The sequence below is a fragment of the Globicephala melas genome, chromosome X (genome assembly GCF_963455315.2).
Source record: "Globicephala melas chromosome X, mGloMel1.2, whole genome shotgun sequence".
In the NCBI taxonomy this organism is placed as follows: domain Eukaryota; kingdom Metazoa; phylum Chordata; class Mammalia; order Artiodactyla; family Delphinidae; genus Globicephala; species Globicephala melas.
The window spans coordinates 115,200,467-115,228,419 of record NC_083335.1 but is presented as its reverse complement, the minus strand read 5'-3'; the positions used below and the strand labels follow the sequence as shown (position 1 = coordinate 115,228,419).

At 42.9% G+C, this 27,953-nt stretch overlaps 1 protein-coding gene across 13 annotated transcripts in view; it reads left to right on the top strand.

Annotated features, from left to right (window-relative positions):
• FRMPD4 (FERM and PDZ domain containing 4) overlaps positions 1 to 27,953 on the top strand; it is a 797,331-nt gene that overhangs the window by 591,407 nt on the left and 177,971 nt on the right. For all 13 annotated transcript variants that reach the window (XM_060292295.1, XM_060292298.1, XM_060292294.1 and 10 more), the window contains one exon: positions 21,709 to 21,825. In XM_060292295.1, coding sequence (XP_060148278.1) covers positions 21,709 to 21,825 — 117 coding nt within the window. The remainder of the gene's footprint in view (positions 1 to 21,708; positions 21,826 to 27,953) is intronic.

Below are 27,953 nucleotides of genomic sequence, written 5' to 3'. Positions count from 1 at the left end.
TTGATAATAGCCGTTCTGACAGGTGTCAGGTGATATCTCATTGTGGCTTTAAATTGCATTTTGCTAATAATTAGTGGTGTTGAACATCTTTTCATGTGCCTGTTGGCCATCTGTATGTCTTTGGGAAAATGTCTCTTCAGATCCTCTGTTCAATTTTTTTTTTTTTTTGTGGTACGTGGGCCTCTCACTGTTGTGGCCTCTCCCGTTGCGGAGCACAGGCTCCAGACGTGCAGGCTCAGCGGCCATGGCTCATGGGCCCAGCCGTGCCGCGGCATGTGGGATCTTCCCGGACCGGGGCACGAACGCGTTTCCCCTGCATCAGCAGGCGGACTCTCAACCACTGCGCCACCAGGGAAGCCCCCTCTGCTCATTTTTTAATCTGGTTGTTTGTTTGTTTGTTGTTGAGTTGTATGAGTTCCTTGTATATTTTAGATATTAGCCTCTTATCACACACATGATTTGCACATTTCTTCTCCCATTTAGTAGGTTGCCTTTTCATTTCCTTCGCTTTGCGGAAGCTTTTTAGTTTGATGTGGTCCTATTTGTTTATTTTTGCCTTTGTTTCCCTTGCCTTTGGAGTAAGATCCACAAAAGCATTGCTAACGCTGATGTCAAGGAGGTAATGTTTTCTTCTAGGGTTTTTATGGTTTCAGGTCTTACATTCAAGTCTTTAATCCATTTTGAGTTGATTTTTGTGTATGGTGTAAGATAGTGGTCTAGATTCATTCTTTTGCATGTGGGTGTCCAGTTTTCCCAGCACCATTTATTGAAGAAACTGTTCTTTCTCCATTGTATATTCTTGGCTCCTTTGTTGTAAATTAATCGTCTATATGTGTGTAGGTTCATTTCTGTGCTCTCAATTCTGTTCCACTGATGTGTTTGTTTCTATACCACTACCATACTGTTTTGAGTACCATAACTTTGTAGTGCAGTTTGAAATTAGGGAGTGTGATACCTTCAGCTCTGTTCTTTCTCAAGATTTCTTTGGCTATTCAGGGTCTTTTGTGGTTCCATACAAACTTTAGAGCTAGTTTTCTAAATAGAACTATAGTTCTATGAAAAAAGCCATTGTAATTTTGGTCAGGCTTGCGTTGAATTTGTAGGTTGCTTTGGGTGTTCTGGTGTTCCTTGTTCTTTAAGGCTCAGGATACAGCTGTTTTACCCTCTCATGTCTCTACTAGGAAATGAGTTCCTCCTTGCAGAGTTTAGGGTAGATTGATGAGATTATATCTGCAGAGTGGCTTTATCTCTTTGGGTGAGGCCCCCTTTGCAAGTGCACATTTTCCTCATCATGACCATTTGTGCCTCTATGAAATACTGCCAAAGGGAACAAGAGGAGCCTGCCAGAAAGAGAAATTTCTTGGGGCAAGAGATGAAAAAGAAATGGAGCAAAGGGCAAGATTTTTAAAAAAAAGAAGAAAGAAAAGTAATTGCAAGAAAGAAATTAGAACAATTATATAAACAGAGATTGGCTTCAAGGACACAGGGCTAAAATCCCAGACTCAGAGGAAGGCAGGCCGTGGGTGAGAAGAAAAACACAACAAAACCCTCTGAGAGTTAGAATGGCAAATTCTCCAGGGCTGATTGGAGAGGTTCCAGAATAGGAGCTTTAGGCAGGCTACATTTAAAGAAAAGAAAAAAGAAATGAAAATGGAAAAGCAAAATTCCCAATATGCCTTTGCATTTTTGACTGTATCTCCCAGAAAAGAGTTTTTAGCCGTAAGATATTGGATATCAATGGGAGAGTAATACACATGCAATATAATGGCATAAATAGAATATAAATAGTGATTATGGATTTTGCAGCCCACTAAAGAAGTTTATTATGTTTCTTTTTCTTTTTTAAGAAGAACCGTGAAGAACCTTTTTTTAAAAAAAACCCATTGCTGCACATGGGTTTTCTCTAGTTGTGGCGATCGGGGGCTACTCTTCATTGCGGTGTGCGGGCGTCTCATCGCGGTGGCTTCTACTGTTGCGGAGCCCAGGCTCTAGGCCCGTGGGCTTCCGTAGTTGTGGCGTGTTCTTGTATGCAGTTCCTCTTCCTTTTCAACTCATTCCTGTGTGCTCTAGACAAAGCTACTTTCAGCTCGCTCCTTCTTCTCACTAAAATGAGAGTGGCCTGTGTTAGGTTGTCTTGTGTGTCATGATTGATGGCTGGCATCCTTTCTGTGAATAAAGCCTATGATCTTAATGACTTCAGGAGTTCACATCAGAAACATGTATCACAGCATGAAGCTAACTTAGACTTTGAACTTGCAAGTGATGATGAATTCGACAACTGGGTTTGCAGTTAAATGTTTTTTTAAAGCCTATGAACAAAACATGTTTTGATGTGGATGTTTTCATTAAATAAACTGAGCAGTTGATCACTTATGCACTTTTTTGTTGTGGGTATAAATTAAGTTTCTGTTTTTCTATAAGAAGCATCTTGAGATCACAGAACAGGTGACTTGGGGGTCCTGAGACACTGTTATGGAGTTAGATGGTCAACTCAGGTAGCAATACCCAGTACTTTGGGGGCAGTGTTGCTTGCTTACTCCTTACTATCTGGAGGTGAGAGAGAAAAGAGGGTGTCTCTGGAAACAGCCATTCCTGAATGCTGGCTTCTTTGGGAGCTTCCCAGTGGTGTGGCGTGTGGTGAATTTGCCCAGCTGCTTTAGGGACCTTGCCAGCCCCACTGTAGCTAGCTCTTCTGCTCCCCTCACCCTCCCACCTACACCCCTAGGCCTTGCCCTGAGCCTCTCCCCTCCCGGGAGAGAGGTTCCGCATCTGTGCCTGATTTAAATATCCATGCTAGATATTTGCAGTCAGTGAATCTACAAGGGCCAGTAGGGACCTGGTTTAATTCCCACACTAACCATGGCCCAGGGACTGCAGCTCTGGTCTCTTGATTCTTAGTGTAGTTCTTGTGCTTGTTCAGCAAACATGTGAGTACCTACTGGACATCAGTTATGGGTATAATACCGAACAAGACCACAAATTTCATGCTTTGGGCAGCCAACAGAGCCCAGAACATATAGACAAGTCACCAGGCAAATTAACAAAAAGAATGGGGGGTATAAAGAAATCTGGGAGGAGCACCTGATCCTGTCCCAAGGGTCTGGAGCAGTCCAACAAAAAACTATAATGCGAGCTACATATGTTATTTTAGTTCGCCTGCTAGCCATATTTTAAAAATAAAAAGAAATTGTGAAATTTAATAGTATATTCTGCTTAACCCAATATATCCAAAGTAGTATCATTTCAATATGTAATCAATTTTTTAAAATTATTAATGAAACATTTTATATATTTCTCCTATTAAGTGTTCGAAAACTGATGTGTATTTTACACTTACAGCACACCTCAGTTCAGACTCGCCACATTTCCAGTGTTCAATAGCTATATGTGGTGAGTATCTACCGTATTGGACAGAGCAGATTGATAGACTGTTTCTCGGAGGATGAACCATTAAGCCAGAAGGATAATAAGTCAGCTGGGAGAATGAATGGAGAGCTGGAGAAGGCTTCTAGGCTTCAGGGGCCAGAAATCTTAAACCCTCCAAGATAAGAGAAGGCAGATATCTTTCAGGAAATGTGTGGAATTCATTGCAGCCTCTCTTGGAGTACAAGGGTTGCCATGTATAGGGACTCAGAAGTTAGGCACAGGAGTAGGCTGGAGAGAATGAACATGAGTTCAGTTTTGGATGTGCTGAGTTTGAGTTGCCTGTGGACAACCAAGTGGAGGTGTGAGATGGTAAGGAATTCAGAGACCTCACTGTGGACTGGACTAGAGTGCAGAAGCTTCCAGAAGGAGGTGAGAATTTAACCAGCATTTTAAAGGATGGCTAGAGTCAATGCCTTGTACCCCACATGGAGTATAGGTTCCACTGAGTTGGAGTTCTCAGTTTTTGTCATTCAACACAGAGGAGCAGACACAATAAAGTTCATTATTAGAACCATCACAAGTTTAGGCACACCAATTCAGCCTGTATGTTTCCTTCACACCTCACTATCTTCCATAAACAAAGTACGGCTCCTTGTCATGCTGGAATGGCATTTGGATGTAAGATACCAGAGCGTTTATTGGAATATTTATATTCTAATCTTTCATGAAATGAAGGTCAATTCCCCTGTGCTTTAGGGGAATTGTGTAAATTTTAAATTTTTAGGAAAGAACATTCACTGAAATGCACAGTTTTTACCGTGTAGTTTTGTGGTCCATGCCTAAGTCAAGTATACTGAATTTAATCACACTTATTAGTCTTTTTCACCCAAATTGTTTCTAAGTTTTTTTTTTTTTAATCCTCTAAATTTACATATAAACTTCTGATACAGAATCTGGTTTTAGGCAAAAGTACAATTTTTTGATTTCTTTTTTTTTTTTTAGTGAGAGGAAAGTAAATAGCATGCTATACCCATAAAAATTAAATACATTTATTTGAAAGGGCCAATGACTCACCAGCATCTTGGAAACTCCTTTCTGCCATGATCTTAGCAACTAGTAGGAGTGGTATGGACTCACAATTGCAAAAGTATGGAATTTGTGGCGCCAGTAGAATGATAGTAAATGAATGTAATGCTGAGCATCAGAGCTTACGGTGGACGAATAAGACAGTTTGGAAAGGATTTGACTTAATCTCCTTTCCAGAGGCAATGACAGAAGGTGTATATTTTTATTCCATTCTTAAAAATTGATGAACCTAAAGGATGAAATTTTAAAAGAAAGAAAGAAGTTAATTGCTTACAAAAGGCAATTACTGCCTCTTCCTGCTGGGTCCTTGGAGCCCAGCTAAGACTGTAAAATACCAGATGAGTGGGGCTGCTGGGGCAGAAGGAGAAATACACAGGCCGCCCATAAACCTGCGTGCCAATGGCTGTGTTTCTCGGTTGTTTGCATTGGAAAGGGCACGGACTGTGCTCTTATCTCTGCTATGGCTTGGAAGTAAAGATTCACCAAGGATTGGTAGTGCTAATATCATGTATTTTATGGCTGCAATTCATTACGGAGCCTCCCCGTCAAGGGGCTTCCCTGGTGGCGCAGTGGTTGAGAGTCCGCCTGCCGATGCAGGGGACACGGGTTCGTGCCCCGGTCCGGGAAGATCCCACGTGCCGCGGAGCGGCTGGGCCCGTGCGCTGTGGCCGCTGAGCCTGCGTGTCCCGAGCCTGTGCTCCGCAACGGGCAAGGACACATGGTGAGAGGCCCGCGTACCACACACACACACACACACACAAAAATCCCCGTCACACAAAATGGCTGTAAGAGCCACTTTTCGTTTTGCTGCCAAAAGGACCATTTGGTTTCTGCTAATTTTGTTACAGGTATAATCAGATGATGTTTGCTTATTGCTCTCGGTAATTTCACTGTCCTAAATACCACAGCTTCAATTGTGCCCTAGAAAAACTCCAGAGTTGAGTTTCATTCAACTCTGTTCATTGAGCTCCAAGTTTAGGCAAATCCTATGCTGGTGGTCCATGACTTACTCGGATATAAGGAAGTTTGGAACCTGTGAGAGAACTGTATATCTGTAGGATACAGGGTCACTTATGCCATAAAATGAATGACGTCAACTGGACTTGTACTACTCTTCGTACAAGTAGGGTCTCCAGAGAGACCCTGGAGATCTCTCTCTCTTTCTCTCTCTCTCACTGCCCTCCCAGCCTCCCCACGCTCCCATCCCCCATCTAGAGTGCACTGTAATATAGGAGCAGTAGAAGTGATGTCCGGAAGGTGCTCATTACTCTGGAGCAGAGGTTGGCACGCTTTTTCTGTAAAGATCCAGATAGCAAATATTTTAGAATTTGCAGGCCACATAGTCTCTGTCAAATTATTCAACTCTGCCATTTTCACACCAAAGCAGCCATAGACATTACTTCAATCAATGGGCATGGCCATGTTCCACTAAAATTTCAATTACAAAACAGGCAGTGGGCCGAGCCCATGAGCTGTGGTTTGCTGAGCACTGATGTGGGGAATAGAGGGAGGAGACAGCACCGCTGGCTGTGAGTCCAGCCTCCTTTGGGAAGGAGGCAGCAGAGGAAACGGTTCTAACAGGATGGATACGATTTCCCTAGGGATACCTGTTTTCAATCTAGTTTGTTCTTGGTTGCTTTCAAATTATCTTATGGATACGTTTCCTATCATCAGCTTTTGTACATGTTCCTGGAGAACCATGACCAAGTGATTGTTTTGTGTTCTTACAAAGTTTAGGTGAGTTCTAAGACACAATATGTGCTCAATAAATCCTTTTGGAGGGAAGTAGGGTAGAGGCTTCGAGGCAAGTTTCCCAGAGCTTTCAAACTCTGCTCTGCTAAAGAATCAATATCTCAGGCAAAGATTAGGGCCAAGCCATGGCTTGTGTACCTTGTCTGGAGTTGTGGCTGCTGATATGGTTTCTAAGATAGACACTGACCCCAGGATACTGCCAAGAGAAGGGAGCCCTTTGATTCCAGATCGTAAGGGACGCTCTCTGCTCATTTTGAAAGGAAAGGAGTTACAGCTCCATTTAATGGAGATGACCTTGAATGTGAGGTGCTACCTTTGTTCAGGGGACATACTTTGTTATATTTTCCTCATTCAGACCAGTCCGCATGGACTCTTTTGCCTTGATCTGGGTCTCCCAAGGTCAGTGTCAGATAAGGAGTAGGTTCTGACGTCCATCCTGGTAAATCCCTGCCAGACTGACCTCAATGGCGTCACAGACACCTGTCAACTGCTATCCATCTAGGAGCCCCAAGTTGAAACCTCCAACAGAAATAGTTTACTTCCTGTTTCTAAAACATGCTAAGGCTCACTACTCAAAGTGTGCTCCTGGGACCAGCAGCATCAGTACTACCTGGGAGCTCTTTAGAAATATAGACTCTTGAGCCCCACCCTAGCCTTGCTGAATCTGAACCCGAAGCGTAACAAAATGCTCAGCTAATTCGTGTGCACCTTAAAGTTGGAGAAGCTGTTTTGTAAGAGGCACTTTTCATCATAAAAGGCTTTTCAGCACTGTTCTAATAGATGTATCATTTAGTTGCTAAAATCTCTTTCCTGGAAATAGTAACAGTTGTAGTATTTATTATCATTGTCAGAGGAACAGATTTTTAAGACTTGTCTAATAAAAACTTAGCATGTCCGACATGGTTACAATATAGATCTTTCCCACTTGCCAGTCTGCATGCTTTGTAAATAAATGTCTTCCTTGTTGTGGAAGTAATTACTCCAAGATGTAGAAATACTGAGCGCTTACTGTCTTCCCAGTATTTTCAGCTCATTGCTTCTCTATGACACATCTTGGGAAATACATGATGGGTTTTGTCCTACTTTATAAAATGATTGTGTTTGGACATAAAAATGTAGCAGAGCTTACATGTGGCCATTATTTGAGTTAGGCAAGGAATTTCTGGATCTTTCTCTGTCTTCAGTGATAACATGCCTACCTTTGGAGCAGAGGAAATGAAAAATATGAATGAACTCTAAATGGAAGCTGGGGAAGATGGACAGAAACTAAGCAACCCTAGTAGTGTTACTCGGCACCATTTAGAATATGTTTTCTCCTTCGGATCTTCCCAGTTGTTTCAAGACCAAAAAAACAGTAGTAGGGTGGTGCCGAGTGGCAGATAGATCTTTTCAAGTGTATCTGTTCATGTCCTCTATGAGGTTTCTTGTGTTCTCCACCCTTATACATTTTGGATGCCCTTGAAGATGTGTAGATATTGAGAAACCTAGGGAAATAATGAATTCCCCTTTGATATCTGGGCAGGGAGTATTTTAAAAATTTAAATTTCTGCAGTTTGCATCATGTACACAAATTTGTTGCTTCTGTATTAATCACTGAGGAAAATGAGGAGAAGCCATGAAACTGCATGATGCGTTCAGACTTGTGACAGGGCGAGGCGATGGTCATGTAAATGCGGGAACAAAGCCATGCGTCTCTGTATGAAATAGCGCTAAATGAAAAGCCACCAGAAATCTTCCTAGAATTGGAGAAAAAGAAAGCATACTAGGGAATTCCTTGGCGGTCCAGTGGTTAGGACTCTGCACTTTCACTGGCAAGGGCCCGGGTTCCATCCCTGGTTGGGGAACTAAGATCCCACAAGCTGTGCGACATGGCAAAAAAAAGCACACTAAGACGATGTGTCTTGTTGATATTATAAATAACCCATTGAAAATATCACACATGCAGTCTAGCTCTGGGGAAGGGAGCCAGACAACACATTTTCGCATTCCAGCATGCTTAGGTGTGCCGGAGTGTGCTGTAACTCTCTGGCTTCCCGTGTTAAGGGTGCAGCAGGTGCAGTCTAAACATCTGTTCTTTAAGGATTATAAATCAGCAGTAAAGGAAGAAGTCTCCAGCAGGCACTGAAATAGCAAACCAAACTCGAGCGTATTTTCAATGGAAAATAGACACATTTTTGCTTGGAAAATGAATGACCTTTGGTGGTTTAAAAATGTGAATAAGGCTAAAACAGTGGTAGATATTATTAGGCATCGTACATCTTGATAATAAAACCCTCTTATAGCATCACATTTGAAAACCCTAAGAAAAATCAGCTCATGATACTCTTTCTACAAGCCCCCCAAAATCTTGATTTGAATTTTGGAAAGCAGCCGCTATAGCAAGTTTTTCTTTACAATTTTAGACTGCCTACATATTACGTATTTGAAACACCACTCATCAGATAGTGGCCCTATTTATAAGACAAGATCAATGGTTCACAGGTTTAAAACTCCCCATAAATACTCAGCTATGTGATGGATTGAACTATAATGTTCTACCTTTGGATCAAATGCTGTGAAAAATAGGAATTTTGCGGAATTTGTGTATCTGGGTTTCTTTCTATCCTGTTAAAGATTATGGCCTTTTAGAAAGAGACCTGTTTAGCTGATGGAGGTGAACATTTTGGAGCTTGAAGGGACCTCAGAAATCATCTAGTCCAGCGCCTTCATGCTACAGATCAGACTCTCGAGGGACAGAAATATAAATGACTTTTCCAAGGTGCCACTGTAAATCAGGGGTCAGCAACTGTGGCCAATGAGCCAAATACAAATTTTGGTGGGCGGCGGGTGAATAACGTTTTTTTGGAGCACAGCTGTGCCCGTTAGTTTACACATTGTCCGTGGCTACTAAAGATCCAGCGGCAGAGTTGAGTAAATACTGCAGAGACCACACGACGCTTGAAGCTGAAAATATTTACTATCGATTCTTTATAGGAAATGTTTGCTGACCCCTGCTATAAATGGTAGACTTAGAACTTATTCTCATGCCTTCCAGGCCAGTGTTCTTCTGTATTCTTTTTCACTTTTAGTTCCCAAAGGGTACATATATAGTCAATGCACTTTCTTCTCTCTCTTCACTTTTATAATCTGTTTCCTTTTATTTCTGCTGGTACCTAATTGAGGATAATTTTTAAGTAATATTTAATTATCTTACTCAGAATGAAAAAGAAAACTTAATGGAATGAGAGATAGCTCTTAGGTACACTTTTAACATAGGATTCTAAAGTCATTAAGCAAGTCTAAGAAGATTAAGAAAACTACAGTCCATATAAGTACATACTTTATATGTTAATCCCTAAAAATTTAAAAATGATCAGAATATATGTGCATGTCCCCAGCAGACAGTGCAAATATAATTTTCAAATGGAGAGCTAACTCCGAAAGTATTTGAATTGTTCATATACGGTTCATGAGGATGTTCCCTGGGAAGCCAGTTGGACTTCTCTGAGCTTGGTGAGTAGCAGTGTTAGGTCATGAGTCATCTGTAAAATAAGTCAAATATGAACATGAATGCTGCCTCTCAAAATGATGTGTTTGCAAAAGCGTTTTCACAACACATTTGAAAATTAGATTAGGCCGTTTGGTAGGTGCAGCCAATGCTGGGTTTCATTACTCATATAATCACTGTTCAGTTCTATGACATGCTGCATTTGCTGGGTCCTGAGGGTGTGTTCGGGTTCCATATTACAGCTCAGAGCGAAAGACTGGGCCCGAGGTGAAGGAGGACATGTATTTAATGGTCAGTATGGCTGAAATTGTTGTCCATGTGGGCTAAATAGAGAGGTGTAAGGAAGACTTCCCTGTTTCCTGATGCCTGAATTTCCCAACGTGGGACTCCTACCTGAGGAGTTTCAGTGAAAGCTCAGGGCAAAGCCCAGTGTCCAGACCACGCCTAGGTAGGGTGAGCCACGAGGCCAGCCTTCCTCATCAATGTTACCAACTCCTATCTGCTTGTCACAGCTCTAGCTCCGCACCAGGACTGGCACAAAAGTCCTCAAAAACATGTTTTGAATGATTGATTGAATGAGTGAATGTACCGTCATGAGGGCACCTGGTGCTTGGAAAAGAAAAAGAGTGCTCAGACTACATTATAGCGCAGAGAGTAAGAAGTGTACTCTAGGGTTGTGACATCATACGCAAGGCCGACCCCAGAACCTTGCAGAGAGGAGTCCATGCTCAGTGAATGTTTGTTGATTGACCTCACAAGTCTCTCTTTGTAGAGGCTTGGCTGTACAATGCCCTTTGTGTCCACTCGGAATCCTCTCTTCATCCGGATGGGCCAATCTTCCCTCCAGTAATTAGCTCAACGCAACTGTCCTGTTTTTTCAAGCGATTCCTTTGCCAGCTCAGATCCCTTCTGGTCTGGCGTTCTCTAGCAAAGGTGAACAACCTAGTCTGGCTGTGCCCAGGATCCTGGCACATCAAGACATCTGTGAGGGGCTTTTTAGCTGGGGTAGAATGTTCTTTGATGTCAAAACCCTCGTTGCGATGCCTGCTGTGTGCCCGTGCCGGCTCCCCCTTGCCCATCCTGCCCTAACAACCAGAGAGTGGGAGCCTCTCATCTGTGACTGGCTCGTTTCCTCATCATCAATTCTAGGACCCTTTTTGTTCTTTCTTCAGGTTGCTGCTAAGTTATTAATTTATGTTCCCATCTTGAACTCTGCCCTTTGAAAAATCCTAGGAGTCTTGGGGCCCAGTCCCAGCTGCCTACAATTATGGCCCTTGGATGAAAGATTCTAGGGACTTGTGTGTCAGCTCAAGTCACACATGATTGAATAAAGAGACAGGATAACTGAATGCACAGGGTAAAGCTTGATTGGATACCAAATCAAATCCCCAAAAAAATCTGTGAAGGAAAAGTATTAGGATAATTGGGGAAATTTGAATATGGACTATATATTAGATAATATTGTATCAATATTAAATTTGAGTGCAATATGGTATTATGGTTTTAAAGGGGAGTATCCTTTTTCTTAAGAGAGAGTTGCTGCAGAATTTGGGGGTGAAATGTCCTGATGTCTATTGGTTCAAGTAAACATTTCACATATGTAAACGGAGACAGAGGGAGTGGACAAAGGAGTGAAGGGAGAGGGGATAAAACCAAATGTTGAAAAATACGAATAATTGATAAACCTAGGGCATAGTTTCTCCACCTCCACATTCTTGACTTCTGGGGCTAAATCATTGTTGCAGGGCCGTCCTGTGCACTGTGGGATATTTAGTGGCATCCCTGGCCTCTACCCACTAGATGCCAGTAGCACACCACCACCCCCAGTTGCGACAACCAAAAATGTCTCCCGTCGCTGCGAAATGTCCACTGGGGGGCAAAATCGCCCCTTGTTGCGGTCCTCTGCTCTAGGTGATGAGCACAAGGGTGACTGTTGCCCTCAACTTTTCTGTGACTGAGATTTTACAGAATGAGAAGTCGGGGGAGCACATAATCCTGGTAACGATTGGGAGCTTGTCATCGGTGAAGAGCCGTTTCCAGCTACGGAAACCTTGAACTAGAGAAATGAAAACGACCTTCTATCAAGGACACTGATGAAGGCTTAAACATTTGGCGTTAGTGAGGTTTAGATTTAAGGCCTTTGATTTTGATCTGGGGCCTCCGAATTGCAATTTTGTCTTCACAAAAGCAGGAGGCTTTCAGGAATGCCGAGGCAGCAAGTTCCTATCTCGGCGTTGCCTTCTGGGCTGCAGGGTCCTGTCTGTTGAAATCCTGGACCTGCCTAGTCACTGTCATATGGCTCCTTTTGGAGGATGCTCCAGAGTTTGACTGCTGTTCATTCATTCATTCGTCTGTTCAAACAAATGCTATTATAAAACAGTTTCCGTGTGCCAAATCCTGCCCTCAGTTCTGATGGAAAAAGGGACTGTTGTTTTGGATCCAATTACGTCGAGTGTGGGCTTGTTGGTCATGGCTGAATTCAGAGGCAAATCCCGTGAGTCCCACGTCTGTACATTTTCATCATGCAGAGACATAGATTCCCCCTAGCCATTCAACAATAGAAGGTGACATGCAGAAGTTATATTACTGCTTCCATGCATGTATGTGCCCCATCGAAAGCAATGATAAAATTCCTATTTCTGTACTACTTCATAGCCCTCAGTAAACCAAGTATAACAGGACACGTCAGTTAACAAACAGTATATGTTGCACACCTACCATTGCCAAATGTGGATTCCAGGGTTCTAAACATGAAGGAGACTCGCCCCTGTCCTAAGGAAATCACAGTTGGGTAAGAGAATCACAATTGGCAAGAGAGAATTCCAATTGAAGGTGGCAAGGCTAATTAGAAGAGTTCAAGTTGCAATGACTGTATTAACAAATAAGTGTTTATTGAGCACCAACTATGTGCAGTAGGTAGAATTTTGTAAAGTGGTATTAACGCTCAAGAGCTTACAATCTAGGAAGACGTGTATCCCCACAGTTATCGGTAATTATACAAGGTAGACGCTACCTCAGTAGTGCAAACAGTCGCTTCCCACGAGCATAGGGAAACAAGATAATGATTTTAGGGCAGGGGATTCAGGGACTGCTTTCTGCAGTGGTAGCATTTGATATGCGTTTTGGAAGATTCATCATTTTTGGATAGATATGGAGAGGTCAGGGAGTTGGAGTGGGGGAAGGAGAACGTTTTAACCAGAGGGAATAGCATGAACGAAGACATGGAGATATGAACATGGGAAACACGCGTGTTCAGGGAATATAGGTGAGTTAGTTTAAAAGTAGCAGCATATTCTTAGCAAAATTAGTAGGTTGCTCGGCTGGAAAAGAAGATCTGGGCCAGATGATTGAGGGTGTTTATTTTCTGTGTTGACGTGATGTATTACGAGCACCTAGAACAGCACGTGGTACATACAAGGTGCTCAACCAGCATTTGTTATATGCGTTGATTAGGTGCTCAACCAGCATTTGTTATATGCGTTGTAGGCAGGGAGCTATGGTGGCGTTTGTTTTTGGTTTTGTTTTGTTTTGTTTGCCACGCTGCGCGGCATGCATGGGATCTTAGTTCCCCGACCAGGGATTGAACCCGTGCCCCCTACATTGGAAGTGCGGGGTCTTAACCACTGGACCGCCAGGGAAGTGCCGGGGAGCTCTGGTTTTAATGCCTAAGATTCTAGGCCAGGACCATCATGTACCTTGGATTCCTTTATGAGTGCAGTTTCCATTGAACATCTCCTGTGTGCTGACACTAGTCTGAGTAACAGAGATAGAAAGATGGAGGATACGTGGTCCTGGCCTCACGGGGGTGCACCGAGTGTAGCATCTGCACCTGGCATCACGTGCTTACCCGGGAGCCACACCTACAGGCTCGTGAGCACATAGTCCAGCGTTCCAGTGAGAGGGGCTCCAGACCATTGGCTGACTGTTCCCACAGTTAGCTCTGTAACACCCCTCAGGGCATCCTTGGCCAGCCCGGCCTGTCTGCATCTATTTTCTCCTGTACAGTACAGGGCTAATTATAATTGTCCTCCCAGATTCACGGTCGGCTATATATGTGGCCTCAGAGTCTTAGGATGTCTTGAGCGCGTCACCGGCTTGTTTACAGAGTGAGGCTCAAGTGTGTATGTGCAAATTTGGGGAAGGAGAACCAGTTAGCTTAAATTTAATTCTCCTGGTAATTCTCCCACATACGCAATTGGGAAACAAGTAATTCAGCAGGCTGGTGAGAGGTTTGCAGTGAAAACCATGGATATATAATCGCACAATTAGTTTTATTGTGTGGGTTGGTAAATTATGCAACCAAGCAGATGAAAATAATCAGAAAAATGTTTAAATTTGGTAATGAAAATATACATCCAAATGTTTTTACTGTAGTTAAACTCCTGATTAATAATACATTTCTGCTTGACTAAAATGATTTTGTAATGAATATATTTTTAAGTTTCTGCTTTTATGAGGCTTAGTATTAATATGTAAATTAGTTTTGAATTGCCTGCTTTTCCCCCTTTACTGTATTTTCCTGTCCTCCGTGTCAAAACAGAAGTGAAATCTTCACGGTAGTTGGCGGGATGATTCTGTCTTCTGTGTGTGCAAGGCCTTGATGTTATTTTCACCCTATCAACATTGCTTTCTTCACGTGCACTTGCCCTAGGAGCTGCTAATAATGGGCTATAGGATGGAAAGCTGTTACCTCTTGTATAAGATTGCGATGCTGTTAGTACTGTAGTAACGCCTGATCGCATGAAGAGGTTTAGTTCTGAGACGGGAGAGAATACACCTAATTCAGAAGGTGTCTGTGTCTCAACGGCATGATTAACTGGAACCAAAAGGCTGGGGGGGTGGGCAGATGTCAGTCTGTTCCTCACTGATCCATGGGGACAAGAAACCTTGAAGAGCAGGAACCCCTCCAGCCCCAGTGGGGCCCACCAGGCTGGTCACCAAAGGAACAAGGCTGCCACCAAATTTGGAGTTTTTAAAATTCATCCAGAATCATCTTTTGTTCATTTTTCTCACTCCCTCTGCTTCCTTTACCTCAACCCACATTGCACGTCAACCTTGAAGGTCATCTGCTTGCATGCTGTGTGAAGTTCTGAATTCTGTAGGTTTTCGGGTACCGTAACCCTGCCACCATTTAGAGCAAAATAAATGAGGAAGTGCTTTAAGTCTTGTAATACCATATTTAGCACTCTATAACTTGGGTTATTCTGAAAATCATCTTTGTGAGTCCAAAGAGATAAGGATAATCAAATTCTGGGTCACGTTTTATTTTACTGAATTTGTATAGGGTCATTCGATATCGGGGATGAATAACTGAATAACTGTGGCTTAGGTTTTCTCATACATGAAACGGACCTGAAAATTCATTTCTGAACACCAAGTTCAGAGGACACAGCTTCATCCTGGCTACTGGTCCTAAGTATTACCAGGTATATGAGGAAGCCCATGAGTTGAAGTTACACTTAATTGTGATACAGTGTGATTTAGAGGGAATTTGAATCAGGGAGCCTCGGGGTTCAGTCCTGGATACCCTTTGCATCAGATGAGTTTGGGTGGCCTCTGCCCTTCTCTGCCCATTTCCATCCCTCGTACATTCTATGTGAGACACGGTGTTTGTCTCCCAACAAGATCGCGGTGCCTGTTTCCCCCAGTGAAGAAAAGCTGGTAACTTCACCAAACGCTGAGCAAGTTATACCTTCTCTCTGCGCCTCGGTTTCTTCCTCTTTATAATGGAAACACTAATGCTTTATCAGGCATTTTGTTACATGCTGAGACAGGCTTGTGAATATCTAAAGAAATAGTGTATATAGAAGTGCTGTTTAAACTATTTGGTCAAATACAAAAGTTATTTCCATTACTATTATGACTGCCACTTATAACACAACATACCATTTGATGAGACTATTCTAAATGAGTCAAGCACTGCAGGGCTGTACGTATCTCATCTCTGCATAACATCACCATGAGGTGGATGTTATTATTTCCATTTCACACGCAAAACCAAAACCCAGAAAGGCCAAGTAATTCACCCAAAGCCGTGAAGCTATTAAGTGGCTGTGAATTCTGATGTAAAGATGGATTCTCTCCGATGTAAAGATGCATTCTACTTATCGTAATTAGGCTTTAAGTGGAAACATTGAGAAGGCTTTTCTTCCCCCACTAAAGTGTATTGAGCACCTACAAGAACCGTGCTAAGAACTGTACATTCATCACTTGGTTTATTCTTGACGACAACTCTGTGAGCTAAGCAGGGGCACATTTGTCATTTGTGATGGGGCCATCCTGTGCATTGCAGGATGTTTAGTGGCATCCTCGGCCTCTACCCACTAGATACCAGGAGTACCGCTTCCCCTGGTTATGACGACCAAAAGTGTCTCCAGATGTTGCCACGTGTCTCGGGAGGGAATCATTGAGTGAGACCAATTCTGTTTTACATGTGAAGAAAATAAGACCCAAAGAATTGAGAGTCCAGAGTCACAAAGCTAGTAAGTGGCAGAATTTGAGTCTGTCTGACTTGGGAGTTGGGAACCGGACCTCACATTCCTTCTCCCGTACAGCATCCCTTTATCTGTTACTGAGGTGTGTTTCTAGCGGCCCGCGGGTGGTTTCTAATAAACTGCTTCTCCCAGAGAAGATTTGCCATCAAGATTTGGCCCAGGATTTAGAGGCATGCACGCAGGCAGTGACCATGGGTTGCTTCCTCGAATGGTCTCAGCATAAATAGTTCTGTACCTTTGCCTGTGCCCTTCATAGCTGCTCTCACTTCTTATGAAATATAAAGATCTTTTTTGTCCAGGACAGTTTCAATCTGTTGCAAATATAACACAAAGTTGCAAACCAGTTCAGGCAGTTGTTGGGAGTTTCTGGGATGACTTAAATAGCCCTGCCAATGTAGGTCGCTATTTTTAAGGCTGAGCTAAGCCTTTGAAAGTGGTTCACACAGCCATGATCTCAGGTTGAAGTCACAGAACATGAGAGCTGCAAGGAATCTCAAAGCCTGGCCTGAGACAAGTGGAAATTGACCCTCGGCACCATGGATACACACACACACATGATTCCTGGTTAAAAAACAAAACGAATTTCTGATATTTGCTTCTACTTCTGCTGAACTCATCCACTTCTTAACTTACAGGAAGGTGTAACTGTTTGCTTCAGCCCCTTCCTACCCTGCTCTTGCCAGACTGGAAAAAAGTAGATGACTGAGCCTTTCACCCTTCTGCTGTTTTGAGAATGGATGAAGCCATTTATACTTGTGTAACCACCCCAAGTCTTATATTCTCTTGAGGGTTAGGTAGAGATTTACTTAGCAGAGAATTTATAGCACATACTATAATACTATGTGGCGGGCAGCATACTGAAATCTTTACAAAATGCATTTTGTCACCCCAAGATGCGGTCCTATTACCACCATTTTACAGAGGAGGAGCTGGACTGAGGGGTTTAGAGAGGTTGAGTAACGCACTCGAGATTATGAAAAATAAATGCCTGAATTGAAGAGAGTCTGATTGTAACTCAGTGGTTCTCAAACTCAAGTGGGCACCGGCGTAGCCTGGAGGCTGGTTAAACCCAGATTGCTGAGTCAGCCGCATCCCCAGAATTTCGGGTTTAGTAGGTCTTGGATGGGGCCCAAGAATTTGCGTTTCTAACAGGTTCATGGGTGATGCCGCCACTGGTCCACAGACCACGCCTGGCAAACCTCCTGCTCCAGCTTGCGTGCTCTTGACCGCCACAGGCTGCCTCTCCTACGTCTTGTGAGCGAAAAGCAATGGTAGAATGACTGGGCAGTAGCAGCCGTGTCGGGCTATAAATCCCTGAGGCCTGGCCTCATCCGCACATGTTCTGACTCGAATGGCGTGGCCTTGGTCCCAGGCATCTGTCGTTTACAAGTTCCCCCATGTGGTTGCAGTGTGTGGTGAGGCTTCACAGGCTTTGCTGCTTAGGCAGCACTTAGCAGACTTTAGTGGGTATATGAACCCCCTAGGGCTGTTTACTGAATGCGGATTTTACATTGCACACAGACACCCAGGAGAACCCCGTGCCTCTGGACTTCAGCCCAAACTTGGAGTAGCAAGGACTAGTATTTCCCAGACCTCATGCTTGCCAGGTAAAATATAGGATGCCTGGTTCAATTTGAATTTTTGATAAATAGCAAATAATTATTTTTTAGTATAACTATGTCCCAAATGTTGCATGGGATGTACTTATACTAAAAATTATTTGAAATTCAATTTAAGTGTGCATTCTATATTTTGTTTTGCTTTTTGCTGAATTTAGCAACCCTACTTTAAGGTAAGAGTCATCGGGATTACTTGTTTCAACACACACACGCACACACACTCACTCATGGATTCCTGGTTGTAATTCAGACCTGCTGAATCATAATTTCTAGAGCCTGGTAATCGTTAACAAAAACTGCAAGATGGGTTCTTGTCAGCTCAATTTGGGAGATACAGAAAATGCTGGCTTTTGACCACTTGTAATCCTCATGCACCCCCAGACGCATATTAGGAGGTTGTTGTCTGTTTTGAATCTAGTCAAGTAGCTGAGGGTACTTCTTTTCACATTTTAGACTCATTGGTAGCAGTATTCAGTCCTACTACTAAGGTAAAGACAAATCAGAAAGACTCTAGGCTATGATATTTTAGCCTCTTTGATACTCCCAGAGAATCTGGGTGCTCGTTTATTTGAGGGTCTGGAGTAGGGTTTGTAGATAAAATACAGGATACCCCGTTAAATTTGAATTTAAGATAAATGATGAATAATTTGTTTAGTGTAAGTATTCCTCAGTATTATATGAGATACACTGATGCTAAAAAATTGATATTTGTGTGAAATTCACATTTAACTGGGTGTCCCGTGTTTGCAGTTGCTAAATCTGGCAAACCCTAGGCTAGAGGGGTCCTTTCAGATAATCTCCATGGGGCCAACCTGCATGCCGGCAGCTGAGCAGAGCTGCAGGGTTCCTATTTACAGGACAGTCTTTAGCCTCCACAGAGGGAGTCAAGAGAACCTTTGAGGCTAATAGGTCTTTGGACAAGAAAGGTAAGACCTCATTCAGAGAGGAGAAATCTGAAGAGGCCTCAGCCCCTGGGAAGGATGCCCAGGAACTCAGAGTGGACTCTTTCTGAAATGGGGGAATTAAAGGGCATGCGTCTCACACTGGGACACAGGGTCAGTGTTACAGCGAGACGTGAGGAGTTCTGCACAGGACTGTATTTTCATAGCAGCACCTGGTCCATCCTGAGGATAATCTCTGCATCTGAGGCGGCTCTAAAGCAAAAGGCCCAGAAGACTCCACATTTATGTGCACTGGCCCTGCCGCTGCTCTCCAGGGGCCAGGTCTTTGCACTCCTGGTAGGAAAAAACTGTCTTTCCGTTGCACTGGGGTGGGGGGCAATTGGGAGTGGTAGACAGTTTGGTGCAGCCACAGAGATGGGAACCAGGAAAGGAGGTCCCCGGAGCATCTTCCCAGTGGAGAGCAACTGCCTGCTTCCAAGGTTGTATATTGGGGTGGACTTCCCAGTAACCACACCACAGAGACATAGGAGCCAAACCCCTCCTTAATTTTGACCTTCGTCGTTGATTTGAGGATATATGGTCAGATACTTAGAAAAGAGGTTTTGGGGGGTTTTTTTTCCTACTGGCACTTTAATTTGCTTTTAATTTTAATTTGCTAAGTTCTATGAATGTCATTCCGACCCATGTATTTTATGTCAACACATTAACAGGTAAACATGTAGTCGTGTCTGAGTCTAATTATTCAATGATTTGTTTTATATCAGTTGATGTCCCTTGCCCCTAATTAACTCAATGAGTGTTTTTTCCAGTATTAGCACTGTATTTGGTGTTTTATGACAAAAGGCTTTATTTGAAAACATCTCGCTGAACTATTGGGTTTTTTTTTTTTTTACTATTTCCTGAACACACCTTACGGGACAGAATGTAGTTTATTATAAAATTCAGGCTCCCTCTTGCTCATTATTATAACCCTGTATTTTACATGTAAATTATATTCGGAAGCCAGCCTCTTTCTTTTAGTGATTTAGACTTCAGGGGGAAAAAAGAGAATGAAAGGAAAGAAAAGAGAAAAGAAAAGTAGACAGTTTATTTGTTTTTAATAAGTTCGCCCCCTCTGGGAAAGATGAACATTCTGATACTGGACGTAATTTAGTAATCCGGAATAAATTGTTGCATTCTCTATATAGGCCTCCTTTCACTTACAGGAATGTTCTGTGCGTCATCTCTTACTGTAGCTTTGCTTTTGCTTTTGCAAAACTTTTTAACAACAGTATACACTGTGTTCATACCTCGAAGGGCTTGGTCCGAATGCATCCTCTGCTGCTGTGGAGAAATTGGCGGGCTTTTGGTAGAACCTCAGGGGGACCAAGCCATGGGCTCTCACTGCAGGCAAGCAGCTCGCTCTTCAAACACCACCAGGGGAAACTGCCACTGCTGGCTTGGGTGTAGAGAAGAGGAACAAAAACTTGGCATGTCTGTTCGTGTAATAGTCCACGGGTGGGAATTAGCCCTGTGGTGGGCCTCTAAGTTGGCGGGACCTGTGTTAAATTTGTGAACTCTTTTGCTCCCCACGCTTTCTGAAGGGTGTGGGAAAACTGAAAGGAAGTTAAAGAAAGGCAACGAAGGTCATTAAAATTCTGCAAACTAGTTCCTCTCCAGAAAACTTACAGGAAGTGGGGCTGGTTTCCGTTGAGGAGAAGCATCGGTTCATGGTCAGCTGTGTGAGTTGGGTGAGGGTGGAGGTCGGGGGTGGAATGCCCTGCATCCTGGGAAGTTCAAAGCCTCCCCTCCTCACAGACAGGTTGACACCCCTGATTTGGATGTTTGCTGCAGGAGGGCTGCCATGGACAGTTGTACAAGCTGTGTGTCTTATGCCTGGTGCAGGGGGTGGGGCGCCTCTTTCTAAGGGCTCCCAGGTTCACTATTGAGATGCTGACTGTGAGGCCCTGGAAGTGTCCTCACTGCTCCCCGAACACACACATATACACTTTGGTTCCTGTCTGCAATTTGGAACCACCTAGAACATCTAACAGGCCATCCAGAGTGGGGAACTTCACCTGGAGCCAAAGGACAAATGACGAAGGATGTTGGTTGATCCTAAAATGACAGCATGTATTTTCCTTCCCACGGTTGAGCTTTGAAGGAGTCTTTGATGTTCATGAGAGAACAGTGGAATTTCTGCAGGTCCCAGGCAGCAGAGGAGCGGCCATGATTCAGCAATGTTCCAGAAACTGGGCTTAGGCCTCTGGATGGGAATTGTCACTGTGCAACACTGCCCATCTCAGCTGCTTGTCACGTGAAGTCACTCCCTTTTTCCTCTTGTTCTTGGAAAGGCTTCTAGAAAATTCTCCGTAACCTACCCTTTCATGTTGCTGACGAGTCACATTTCAGGTGTGGACTAGAAACTGTAAAAGTTAATGTGTGGATTTTCATTGCCACATAAATGGAGAGTTTGTCTAAGGTTTTATGACCAGTCACCTTGACTGGAGTATGGTTAATATGAGTGGAAATTTTGTATTTTGGTCACAGGAGTCCAGAAAACTGAGGCTTGGGGTTATTTGTTTAAGATCCATAAAAACAGGAATCTATTTTCATTTGTGCATTTGTATTGTGGTGTGATATCTGTTTATATGCCAAACCGTCCTAATGTCTGGTCCCAGGAATGCCTAGTGTCGTGGAAAGCGTGCTAAACGTTTGTTCAGAATTGGCTTGTGTGTCCTCAGGAAAGTTACCTAAGCTTTGTGAGCCATTCATCGTCTCCTCATCGGTAAAACGAGATGAGTATACTTAGCTCACAGGGCAGCTGGGAACAGCTTGCAGGATACTATAAAGAAAGATACTGAGCGTGCCACCTGACACAAAAACATTCTAATCGTTCATTTTGTCAGCTGAGGACACAGCCCGTAACGGAGACGAGCAAGTCCTGTGCCCCTTCTGGGGTTTGTCTCAGAAGAAGTGTTCCGGAGTCAGGTGTAATGATGCCTTGCTTTTCTTTTTTCCAGCCACAGGACAAAGTCTTCAGGCTGGCCACCTCCCTCGGGAACCTGGGGCTTGAACCAGGTGCCGCCCTATGGATGGGAGATGACGGCAAACCGGGATGGACGAGACTGCTTCATCAAGTAGGTTGAACACTCGGCATAAATAGTTTAATCTTTGGCTTTGGGGATGTCTCTGTTTTGACCCTTGGCTCAGGAGAATTAGCATACTTAAACTGAGGACTCCTAGGCACTTGGAGGCCATGACTCAAGCAGGTGATCCCCTGGGCCTTCCATATCTTGTGACATGAGGTTGCTTTGTTCTTGGACACGCGCCATCTTAGGCTCAGAATTCCCAGGGTATCAGGTACTCCTGGGCCAGAGCAAACATGTATGTTATTGAATCCTGGGCCAGTTGTACTGATTGTCCGAGGCTAGTAACTAAAGTTTGACATGGAGGAGGGTCATTTGGAAAGCCTTGTAGAAATGGTTAAGACAGGAATGTTACTGGCTCATCTGCAACTAGAAAAATCAGCTGAAAGGATTATGTGCTTTACAGGTTGTACTATAAATTGGTCCCACTAACATTGGCTGAGGTTTTGGATTTTTTGTGGTGCTCTTTTTTTTTTAATTGTGGTAAAATATATATTACATAACGGTTATGTTATTTATGTTATATATATAATGGTTCTATTGTATGTAACATAATGGTAAATTTTATGTACCATCTTAACTGCCTTTAGGTGTACAATTCAGTGACATTAAGTACATTCACAATGTTTTGTAACTCTCACCACTTTCACCTTCCAGACCTTTTTCATCTTATGCAACAGAAACTCTGTCTCTATTAAACAAGAGTTTCCCACTCCCCCTCCCTCCAGCACCTGGTACCTCATATAAGTGAAATCATACAGTATTTGTACTTTTTTATCTGGCTTATTTTACTTAGCATAATGTCCTCAAGGTTCATCCATGTTGTAGAACATCTATGAATTTCATTCCTTTTAAGGCTGAATAATATTTCATTGTGTGGATAGATTACTTTTCTTAATCCATTTATCTGTCAGGGGACATTTGAGTTGTTTCCACCTTTTTGCTCTTGTGAATAATGCTGCTGTGAACGTTGGTATACAAGTATCTGTTTGCATCCCTGCTTTTAATTCTTTTGGGTATATACCTGGCAGTGGAATTGCTGGGTCATACGGTACTTTGATGTTTACTTTTTTCGAGAATGACCAAAGTCTTTTTCACAGAGGCTGCAGTGCTCTGGTTTTTTGCAGTTGTATGAAAAAAGTGCTTATATTGCACCTCTCAAAACAGCAAGAGTTCACACTGTTTGCTTCTCCAAAGTGAAATATTCTTAATTATGAGAAGTTAGTGAAACAGATTTGAAATCAGGAAGCATGGTTGGCCTACCCTGATACAAGTGAGCAGAGGTTGGAGGCCAAGGGGGGAAAATCTTTCAATACCACAGGCTTGATTCTTTGTTCCAACCAGGCTGACTATGGACTGATTAGCAAATATAGGATCTATGTGATGTAGGGGATCATTTTTATAAAAATAGAAGTATCTGCCAAGATTGATTTTTGAGTATTTGGTCTTTTGGACAGCCCAGCACCTCTAAATTAGGGCTGTTGGAAAGTAGCTAGGGAAAAACTCACGTGAGTGTTGTCAGTGGTTTCCTAGTCTCTGCAGCCCAGATCTCTCCCATTCCTAGATTTGCAGAGGGGAGAGGACCTCTCTTAAGAGTACAGTTGGTGGCTGAGGGGCTTGTTTCCCGGGTCCATCCTGAAAAGATTAAAGTTGACCTTGAATCTGATCCACTCCAGGGAGCCTGTGTGAAGTGACCCTCTGGCTCTTCAAGGCTTTCCTGAGGATGTGCTCATAGAGAAATTATGGTGGAAATCTTGGCAGTGGGGACGGAATCTCTCAGAAAGCTCAAAGACACGAAGAAAGGCCAACGGTTTGTTTACATCCTAGATTCTGATTCGTTCATTTTACTTTATTATTGTTATTTTTAATTAATTTATTTATTTTTGGCTGCGTTGGGTCTTCGTTACTGTGTGCGGGCTTTCTCTAGTTGCGGTGAGCAGGGACTACTCTTCACTGCGGTGCGTGGGCTTCTCATTGTGGTGGCTTCTCTTGTTGCAGAGCACGGGCTCTAGGCGTGCAGGCTTCAGTAGTTGTGGCACGTGGGCTCAGTAGTTGTGGCTTGCGGGCTCTAGAGAGCAGGCTCAGTAGTTGTGGGGCACGGGCTTAGTTGCTCCACGGCATGTGAGATCTTCCCGGGCCAGGGCTCGAACCCGTGTCCCTTGCATTGGCAGGCAGATTCTTAACCACTGTGCCACCAGGGAAGCCCTGATTCATTAATTTCAATAGTTTGCCTAAGTCCCTCATAATGGTAGAAAGATGATATTATTTGATATTATATTGTGCCATCTGTTTTGTAACATGGTTATGAATTTACGTAATTGGCACAGTTGAGGTGGCCTAGATGCTTTAACTCAAAGCAATAAAAATTTCTGCCAAAGAAATGTAGTTTTAAAAGACATGGATTATGAATTTAGGAAGGTACAGCTCAGTCTTCTCTGATTAAGATGGATTTTTCCTTGTCCCTGGTTGGATTGAGGTTCCTGTGTATTCCAAGCCATTTGATCAATAGCCAGAAACCCAAACTATGGCCTATTGTTTAGAGATTCTGGGATCCCCAGCTAGCTCTACAGGTATGCATTTCCGTCAATGTCATTGGCATTTTTAAGGGCCAGCCCAGGTGTCAATTTAACATTTACACTGGCCGGATGCCAGCTGTTGCAACATGAAAGAGCAGATCAGCAACTTCATAGAGAAACCTGCACTGATTACTAAACAGCAAGTTTTAAAACCAAAGTCACTGGTGTCACTTTTTTAAATCCGTGGAGCTTTTTTACTTGAAAAGTAAATTTCCACAGTCCTGTCAGAGACACTGTTTTAAGATGTCAAGAATGGTACTTCTGGTACAAGTGCTTGTTGTTTCTTTGTCACTAATGAGTTTTATAAATAATGAGAATCATTCTGATTTTTTCTCTTACCTATTGAGCAATGTCCGTTACAAAGAGATACTCTAATTACCAAAGTTTCCAGGGAGCCTGGTTTGCGGTATGGAGTATATCTCTACTCATTAGTTTTAGAAGTTAAAAGAACAATTTGGAAACTAATCTGTGGTTGGTAATTAGCATCTTTGCATTTAATTTCCCACTCTTACATTTTCTCTTTGAAAGAGATGTCTTCTTTTTTTATCTTGTCTTAAGAGCTAAATGATAACTCACATCAGACAATTCTTTCTGATGGAGGTACAGCTACTTTTAAGTGATGGACAAAGCTATGGGAAGAACCAGGGTTCACCTGTTCAAAGTTAGAGTGTCGGAGTTGATAATGAGATAATTCTATTGTTATGAATCTTTCAGAATATGACCCAGGGTAGTTCAAAGTGTGTTCAAATTTCATCTTTCCTTTCCTATCCCCAGTTATTTAGAGTAGGGCTGGATAATCTGTCTTCTATTGAGTTACTAATCCATAGGGTTAAAAATTTTTTAAATGCCATTATACACATGATAATGTACATTTGTATGATTTTGTATAGTCTGCAGACTAGTGATTCTCAACCTTGGCTACACATTGGAATAGCCCAAGGAGCAGTAAAATATCGTGATGCCTGGGTGTCTCAGTCCATTTGGGCTGCTATAATAAAATACCAGAGACTGGTGGCTTAAACACAGAAATTTATTTCTCACAGATCTGGAGGATGTGAAGTCCAAGATCACGGTGCTAGCGTGGTCGGCTTCTTGGTGAGGGCCCTCTTCCTGGCTTGGAGAGAGCTGCCTTCTTGCTTTATCCTCACATAGAGAGAGGATAGGAGAAGAGAAATCACCTCTCTGTGTCTCTTCTTATAAAAATACTAATCGCGTTATCAGGGCTCCACTCTCATGACCTAATTACCTCCCAAAAGGCCCCATCTCCTAATACCGTCACATTGGGGATTAGGGTTTTAACATAAGAATTTGGGGGAACACAAACATTCGGTCCATAGCACTGGATCTGGGATAGAGCCTAGGAATAGAGTTTCAGAAACTCCTCAGCTGATTCTAATGAACAGCTACTGTGGCTGCTCTGAAGCACTTTTTTTGCATTAATGAGGAATAATTACCCCATTTTCTAGATGCTAAAACTGAATCTCAGACTAATCAAAAGGCTTTCCCAAAGTTTACACACATGTACCAAGTCGCAAACTACTGCTCGTTCAAATACACTGGATTCTCCGTTAAGAAAGGACAAGTTTTGTTGGTATTCTTAGAGAAATACAAATTACAGTTTTTTGAGGAGCAAAGAACATTGTGTAAGAAACATGACAGATACAAAATAAAAATTTCTTGGTCCTTATTATTACCAGTTAAGAGAGCAGAAGAAGGGAAGGGAGAGAAGCAGATGGGAAGAGAGAAACTACCAAGAGAAGAGTCTCGGGAAAGAGAGCGTCCTGGTGAGAAATGGCTAATAGAGGGAGCAGTGGACGGCCAGAGAAATTAAGAGAAATAGAGAAAGTGAGGTACTCTGAGATGGTTCTTATAATAATAGCATCAATAAATAATAGATGGAGGTGGATATAGATATAGTTGTAGATATGAGAAGAGATACAGATGTAGATAAAGTTATGGAGTATAATTACAGAGATATTGATACAGATATAGATGGCTATAAATATACAGAGTTGTAGATATAGATATCAATGGATATAGAATATAGATAGAGATGGATGGACAGACCAGTGACCGTACAACCAGCTTTGCCCAGGAGGGTCCTGGTTTAGGGGTGTTGTTCTCACATAATTACTGGTGGCATCTCCCTTTGCTCTCAGAGTGTTCTGATTTAGATAACATAAGGTAACTATATATCACGCTACCAACGTTTAGAAAATTCTTGCAAGACATAAGCTTGCATTTAATCTTGACAACTGTCCTGTGAGGTAGATAAAGCACATAGAGGAATCTCCTTCTTGAAGAAGAAGCTGAGGTTCACAGAGGCTGGTATCTCCATGTCCTCATGGGTAGTCAGACCCGTGTTTGCACCACACCGTCAGACTCAAAGGCCTCGGTTCTTTTGGCTCTGTTACGGAAGCTTTGATCACCACCCCTAGGATTCCCCAGCCCAATCAATGTATGCTCAGCTCTGCTCATCTCCACCTGTGTCTGCCATACCCTCCCCTCCTCCGCATCCTTAGAAATGGCCTGGGCAGCCTGGTTGTCTGGTCATGCGCAAAAGCACTCCTTGGTTACACCTAACGTGTGTTCCCCCCAACATTTACTGAGCACTGCTAAGTGATGAAGTTACCAAAATGAGCAAGATACAGTCTTACCTTGCAGGATCTTAGAGTGTGGTGGAAGTGATATATGAAATAATACAATATGCTGTAGATACAGGGGAAGGCCCCAAGGAGGAAACAATCCTATCCTTTGGGAGTGGGTGTGAGGATGCAGGCCGTTGCCACGGGCCGCACACTACCACTACTAACCATTATTCTCAACCAAGCGATGTCTTTTTTAAGCTCTTTATAGACACATAGTATGTTTCGTAGTCGGAGAATAGGGAGTGCCGTGAGTTCCTTATTTTCCGTTTTTGAGTTCGGTGGAGTAATACATGCTTACTTAACTGTGGAGATGGGTAGAGTTAATGCAAAAATAATGTGCTTCGTAAATCTGGAAATTCGGTTTTTGTAGATTGAAGAAAAATTTAAACGTGAGCAAAATAAATACCAAAACACTAGCTGGCAAAATGCATGATTAAGATGAGCCACGTTGGAGTCTGGGGAAAGGGATGGGGGTGGATAGTGGGAGCGGAGGCTGGAGGGTCATTTCCCAACCACATGTCCTCGTTTGTCAAGCTCGAAAATGAAGAGGCTTTTTTGGTTTTTGTCTTTTTTGGCCTGCTGGTTTTCTGGCTACTTTCACCCTGTAAGTCCACAAATGTAGTCCTGCGAGCGTATTGGACAAGACGCACTGTTCGCTTATTCTACCAGCAGTTCCCATGGGGGGCAGTTGAACCAAGTCACTATCTTCTTAATGCAGAAGAGTTCAGTTCTGAAACCTGAATATTGGGGATTAGTAATGAGATGTGGAAACTTCCACTTTGTTTTGGGAGATGTTTAGCCATTGCTATCTGCCCGTCAGTTCAGTGGCCAATGTGAAATGTGTTTTTGGCTCATCTATCTCCAGAAAAGAATAATCTGAAGAAATACAAGCACT